At 42.0% G+C, this 7637-nt stretch overlaps 1 protein-coding gene across 1 annotated transcript; it reads right to left on the bottom strand.

Moving 5' to 3' along the window:
• Window positions 1–1697: 1697 nt before the first annotated feature.
• LOC123404174 lies at window positions 1698–4089 on the bottom strand. Its single transcript, XM_045098090.1, has 6 exons — window positions 3341–4089; window positions 3099–3251; window positions 2746–3003; window positions 2482–2671; window positions 1841–2362; window positions 1698–1758 (listed from the first exon to the last, which is right to left on the bottom strand). Exons 1-5 carry the CDS (start codon window positions 3422–3424, stop codon window positions 2286–2288), a joined length of 762 nt encoding a protein of 253 aa, XP_044954025.1. The 5' UTR covers window positions 3425–4089; the 3' UTR covers window positions 1698–1758; window positions 1841–2285.
• Between the last annotated feature and the right edge of the window lie 3548 nt (window positions 4090–7637).

The raw sequence follows: 7637 nt of genomic DNA on the forward strand, positions 1-7637 counted from the left end.
AATGAAACCTCCGTAAGACAAGGGTAGCAACCTCATGATCAACATCATTTGCCCCTGCTATCTGCTGCTGCACACATACAGCATTTACCCTCACAAACCTTGGCGACATATGCATAATCCAAACACTGTATCAAAAAAAGGATCATGTGAGCCCATTGAGCAAAAGCTTTTAGCTTGACCATGGTGGCTATCATCTCTCTCGCATTTACAGCAAAAAAATGATTTTACCTCTGCAGATCAAAATCTTTTTCACTAGTTATCCATTCATGGAACTTGGTTGATAGAGGGATAGGTGGTGGCTGCGGGACACACCCACACGTCCATGGATCACCACAGAAACTTGGAGACGTCACATACCTACGCCTTGGTAACTTTGGCTCCATTGAGGCAAAATAAACAGTGTTTGACTCATCTTCAGTGTTATCATAAAGAGACTTCACCATTTCAGCAATAGTCTGTGCATAGAGTATCAGCCTATCTTCAAAAATCTTTCCCTTGAAGGTATGATATTGCTGCATTACAGGGTTGTTGTACACAGGTGTATCGTCTTCACTCTCCGATTGACCGTCCCCTACTTCTGCAAACAAGTAAGATACAACATAGGTGCATCATAGATGTGCATTTTGGGCGTAACCACATTTTACGAATTTAATAGATACATGCACCATTCTATTGCAACTATTACAAACCTTTTTTCATTTTGTTCAGAACGAACTCTTTTCATCTTTTGCTGATTTCCTCCGTCTTTACCATTGCTTGTAGGGATGGCAATGGGTCGGGTTTGGTGCGGGTGGAGCTGGTCGAAATCCAACCCATGACCCATCTTCCTATCTTCTGCCCATCCACCAAAGTATCCATGGGCACAAGTTGTGCCCATGCCCAAACCCATTGGATACCCACATATCCATGGAGGTCCATGGGCATAAAATATCAGCATGACACCTTCCCAAAGATCAAATTAATTCATCATCGTTCATTTGCAAATGACAACATAAGCTACACGCATAAGTAGACAACAAGTACACTGTTCAAACATTGTCCACACATACAATGACCACTCAAATAGTCTGATAGTAAAAAACTTGTCTTAAATCTTATTACATAAAAAACTGAAGTAGAACTCTTGTCTTAAATAGTCTCATAGTAGAACTCATGTCTTAAAATCATATTACATCACAATAGAACTCTTGTCTTAAAATCATAATGACAACTCTTAAATAGTCTCACAATGACAACTCAAATAGTCTCCCAGTAGAACTCTTGTCTTAAAATCATATTACATCACAATCAAAGTTGTAAGATCTTATTGAACATCATAACCGAAGTTGAATAAATAAATGACGTGCATGCTAGTAATGGCAGACCCAGACGCATGTCCACATGTAGGGATACATGGCTCCAAATTAGTCTTCAGTAATTTAATGCCATGTCCAGCACACTTGGCTCCAAATTAGTATTCACTAATGATGGACTCATTTTCATCCTGACATAAAAACAAAGAATTAAAATAAACAAGTTACTTCTAAATGCGCATGTATGAAGGATGAAAACATGGCATCTAATCAAAATCCAACCATCAACCCACATTCACAAGTATGCATCTGAAACAAGTAGTGCACCAACAAGTAGTGAACCGCGCACATCACTTGTTATTTAAACATATAAAACATAGATTGAAATGACAACAAGTAGTTACCATTATTTCTTCCTCATCCTCAAGAACAGATTGAACTGCTTGCAGAGCAAAGTTTATATCACCTAATGCAAAGACGAAGCAAAAAATAATAAATTATTTATAGCAGAAAGGAACAGGATACAAATTGACAATTACCAAGATTACCTAACATGTCCGCTCGTGACCAAGCTTGCATACACATAAGAGCTTCAGCTATGCTTGGTGTAAGACGACTACGATGTGCACTTAGTAACCTTCCGCTAGTACTAAAGACTGATTCCGATGCCACAGATGTAACAAGGATGGATAATATATCACGAGCAATCTTCTGCAAAGTAGGGTACTTGGCACCTCCAACTTTCCACCAATTAATAATGTCAAAATCTGCTGTTCTACGGATAAGGGGCTCGTCCAAGTAATTGTCCAATTCTGTGCGAACTTGAGATGGAGCAATAGGTTGTGAAGACAAGTTGTGCCGGACAATTTTTACGATGAGTCCTTAAGTGTGACGTACCAGAGGTTGTGAACACAAAAATAAGAAAGAAACATCCCTGCATTGCATCAATTCGTTCGACCATGAAAAATCAAAATATATATCAACATCTGCCAATTAAATACCTTCCTCCTCAGACATGTTAAGACGACGTCCACATTTAGAAACTGGTACATGTGAAATATGTTCTTCACCTACATGCAGATATACAACACATGAACACTCCAACATATCATCACTGAAAAGAGAAAAAAATAGTCGTTTCCTATTTTTAGGAGTACACATAAATGAAAAAAAGATAAAACATACATACCATCTGCCTCAAGGGTAATACACTTTGACAACCCACGTTTGTGACAGCATCTCCACCGTCTCTTCGCAAGTGCAACCATCTTGTTGGCAAAAAGTAACATATCTGACTGCAACTGGTTACGCAGCAATGTCGTGCTCAATGTGCACTTTGCGTTGTGCTGCTTCAACATCAAGCTCAACTCCTCGAGTACCTACAGAACGCACATGGCATAAATACGAATATCTCTTGACTACATATCATTAAAAAGGATTTGCCCAAAAATACCGGATCATCTTTACAAATCTCTCGTAGGTACTTGCTAAAATCAGCTGGTCCTATTGAACGACTAGCAGACATTGGATCAGCAAGCAAATTCAGTTGTCCTGTGTTTTCATCTACGCGGTCTTTTCGTGTCTTGTAATTGGGTGTCATGGGCATGCTAGATACTGGTTGTTTCGATGAAGCCACCACCGATGTAGCATCTGTACATAGTGGACTCATCGCAACCACACGAGTATAGCACACCGAATCTGGAGGTCGCACCTGCAAACATACAAACATGTTAAATAAACATATGTACAAGATACACAAAAAAATAAAAACTGCATCACTCCACAAAACATGAAACAAAGGCCTACTGCTCCAGGCACATAAGTTAAAACGCCACGTTGCTTGCACTGTGCCATCGTGATCATCTGTCGAAGCCTTTTCTGGTCAAAGCACTGAACACGAGGGAAAACAGAGTGCCTCATGTTGAAAATCCCCAGATCGATATTGTCCAGCAGGAAAATCTGCTCAGAAAACAATCCCAATATAATGTTGGTGTCGACAACTACATCCTTACTATCAGTTCTCAAAAAAGTAGCGCTTGAGATCATACCTGAAAGAATAGATGGCATCCAGACATATGAATTGTCCCTGCCTTGTTATTATACTCCGTCTGCACCTTCATCACAGCTGACATGAGGTTATCAACAGCATACTCGCACCAGTTGAACTGTGATATTAATTCAGATTTGCCAAAGCCCCCCAGAAATCAATCGTCATGTACTCATGCTTTGTGCTCGGGGACAATACATAGCCCATCACAAAAATAACAAATGAAATCTGAAAACAATCCTTTTCAATTTTGCTCGACTCCTCTGATATGTCTCTAGTTATAAAATTTTCTGCCGCCTTCAGATTGTGAGCAGGTGATGCATTCATACCAATTGTCTGCTTCATGAACTCTATTGTTGTATTATTGATTTCACCATCCCTCCCGCGGACAACCCGATTACCACATGGAACCCCAAAGATTTTGTGGAAATCCTCTGGGGCAAAAAGGAGCACCCGCTCTTTATCAATGACTATTGTACGCGACTTCACCTTTACCTTCCTCATAATCCAGGCGCTCATCCTCAGATCTATCTTACCCAACCGTGGCAGATTCAGCATACCCTCGAACCCAATCTCAGACACAAGCCACCTCTTATATTCATCAAATTTTTGCATAACCTCGACAACATGCTTAACTGACAAACCGAAGTCAATGCAGTCTGATCCTCTGGATCCTTTGATGCCTGCGGAACACCATCACAATACACCGTTGAATCCTGCCTCCCCCCTTCCAAACAACCCCGCTCATCGTCTTCCTCCATCTAGAAAACCAACAAATCACAAATAAACATGATTTTAATCTCCTCCCCATAAGAACCAAAAAAACCTCCGTGTACAGGAGCAATGGATTCCACTCTAGAATCTGCTTGTATAGAAAAAGATGAAGGAAAACAGTTGCGATGTAGATCTTGCATACCAGTTTCACACCCAGAGTGTAGGATGGAGACGCAGCAGCCTTCGGTCCTGCAGCTGGAGTTGTTCCACACAATTGTCTATGTATACTGCAATGTAGAATCGCCCCTCACGGTGAGAGCTACCTTCCAAGGGGTGCCACTAGTATACAATGCTAAGGAGAGGATGAGGTTGTTGATAAAGGGGCACAGTCCCAAGCACCCGGCTGTAGACGAATTTCGGAGAAAGAGAGTGCATGTTGTTGTTGACTCGTACGTGGGGTACCTCCCACCACCACCACCACCACCACCCCCCCCCTCACACGTGGTGTGCATGCTGGTGCGGGTACAGAGCCTTTTTTGTTTCTACATTAAAAAAAGGACGACGCTATTAATGTTAGCTAAAAGACAGAAAACGGAAATTTCCATTAATATACTGTCATACACAGACAAAAACCTAACATGCCGCTCACGCACATACTCCTGATAAAAAGATTCCTGCTACTAATCAAACCCACGCATAACCTGATAAAAGCTTGTTACTAGTAACTACCCACGCGCATCACAGTCGAAGCACTTACTAAACTCCTGACATAACATCCATCATATTATCTACACCACATACTCTACTGAGATACGTTTGACTAATCAAACCCGTGCATCACACTCGAAGCCACAACCAAAACAAGGATCGCCACACAGAAGACCATATTGCAAAGAGAGACCACCGAGTTGATAGATGCGGCATCGAGCGTCATTGTTGCCTGTCTCCGAACAAGAGTAGCTACCCCGATCGAAGATCCTCCAGCATCACTTGCCACGGATGGCCTGTGCGACCATGCTTTGCCCCAATCTGATGTCCGACCGCCTCTTCCACGGCTTGCAGATGCCCACCTTGATTTACTGGTGCATTTCCCTCCTGGCCTGAATTGATTTGCCCCAACAAAGGTGCCTCCGCTCCCAGCGTAGCAAGATGTTCTGCGTACTGCCCCTGCCACCTGTAGAAATCGCAGCCACCTCTCCCCGGCTGCAATGGATTCACGAAGACTACTAAGAAATCAACAAACTTATGAAACCATTTGATTTTGGGCTACAGATCCACTTACGTTGTGATTACGACACTTGTAGAAGCGCTCTCCGACGTGCTGACCATGCCTCGCGACGTACGTCACCACTGTCCTGCCACAGTCCGGGCAGGGGACTGCTGGTAGAGCCACCGGATCTGGACCTTGGTTTCCGTCCCCCATGAGCTCCAGTCGGCTGTGTGGAGGAAGGTATGAGTGATAAGAGGCAGATGGGGACGATCGGTCGCGGTAGCTACTAGGAATAAATGCTCCCAGGCTGGACATCACTCACACCGCTTCACAGCAGTTGGCCGTGATACAACAAACTCCGTTTCTTTTCGCTTTCGTCGGCCCAGTTCTACATCTCCTTCCTGTGCCCTTGGTACATGCTACCATTCCGTCACAACCCAAAAACTCCGTTAAGTACGTATCCTCCGGGTATGACTTAAGTATACCCTACCATTCTACGGTACATCATACTTCCCGCATCCCCACACACTCGAACCGATGGTGGTCGATAGAGAGAGCACGCGCGCTCGTGCTCTCCAACCAATTTCCGGGCAACTGATATGCTACTTACATATGGAGTTGTAGGCCATTGAGCTCTAGTATGTTAAGAAATATAAGGCATATAATATGAAAAACAACTACCGATATGTATGTTATGTACTACTAAGCATTGGAAAAACTTACATGTTTTCTAGTTTCAGGTGGGCTTTCTTAAACTGTTTTATTATGGATAACTTCGAATCCATAACTTGCACTGTCATTTTTTTAGAATTGACAACCACCATGTACCCATGAATATTATTCATATTCATAGGAAGAGCAACATGCATTTTAGACATAATTAGTTTTGTACCATTTAGAAGATGACTTAGGCTAGTGTGACTTACACATCATGGGAAAGGTACTCTTTGCCATGAATATTATCATATGTTTTGTTCTATATCACATGTACAATTTCGAACGCTTCCGTCTCTAACTAGCAACGGCTAACTGATGATCTCTCTAGATAGATCTTTTCGTTGGTGCGTACATTTGGTTTGGGCCGCATGTGACGTACCCATGTTATGAATGCACCCAAGATCTGAATAGCAAAGCGGTAAGGATTCAAAATAGAAAATAACACTTTGTTTATTATTAAGAAGTTATCACATACATTGCATTGCAGCCATCCGTCTGGACTACTTTTGAAGTTTGGAGCTTTCAAGCATATAAGATCAGCTCGATAGAGATGAATTTCGTCAATTCCAACCAACACTTTTAAATACGGGGATGTATTGACATAGTCAATGATCTCTTCAACTATCTTCTCATCTGGAGCATCATTTGTTCATGTTCTGGGAGTACTCACGCCTTCTGCAATAATTTTGCCTCTTTCAGTTCTCTTGGGTTCATCAAAATAAACAACATCCTTGTTATTCGCAAAATTGGATTTCCATTCTCTCCTCTTCTGTCCTGCCATTGTAGACCCTCTTGTTGTCTGTGTGTCCGAGGGAGGAGTTTGTTAAAAAAATAGCGACTCAAATAATTAATGTACTTACTTACGTCTGATTTCTGGGCATCGTCTTTGTCAAACTCCTTGTGCGTATAAGTGGTGTTATCCTGAGGACCCTGCAAGTCGGAGGGAGGAGTTTGTAAATAGTAAAAATAACTCACATACTTAATATAGTTAGTAGATTACACCAAATTCATAGACCAAGTCACGCCCAAGAAGGGGCGAGTAGCAATTTGTGTTGGAAATATGCCCTAGAGGTAATAATAAATTAGTTATTATTATATTTCATTGTTCATGATAATCGTTTATTATTCATGCTAGAATTGTATTGATTGGAAACTCAAATACATGTGTGGATACATAAACAAAACACTGTCCCTAGTGAGCCTCTAGTGGACTAGCTCGTTGATCAAAGATGGTCAGGGTTTCCTGGCCATAGACATGAGATGTCGTTTGATAATGGGATCACATCATTAGGAGAATGATGTGATGGACAAGACCCAAAATATAAGCATAGCATATGATCGTGTCAGTTTATTGCTACTGTTTTCTGCATGTCAATGTATCTGTTCCTATGACCATGAGATCATGCAACTCCCGGACACCGGAGGAATACCTTGTGTGTATCAAATGCCGCAACGTAACTGGGTGACTATAAAGGTGCTCTACAGGTATATCCGAAGGTGTCTGTTGGGTTGGCATGGATTAAGACTGTGATTTGTCACTCCGTGTGACGGAGAGGTATCTCGGGGCCCACTCGGTAATACAACATCACAATAAACCTTGCAAGCAATGTGACTAAGGAGTTAGTCACGGGATCTTGTATTATGGAACGAGTAAAGA

The sequence above is a fragment of the Hordeum vulgare genome, chromosome 6H (genome assembly GCF_904849725.1).
Source record: "Hordeum vulgare subsp. vulgare chromosome 6H, MorexV3_pseudomolecules_assembly, whole genome shotgun sequence".
Lineage (NCBI taxonomy): Eukaryota > Viridiplantae > Streptophyta > Magnoliopsida > Poales > Poaceae > Hordeum > Hordeum vulgare.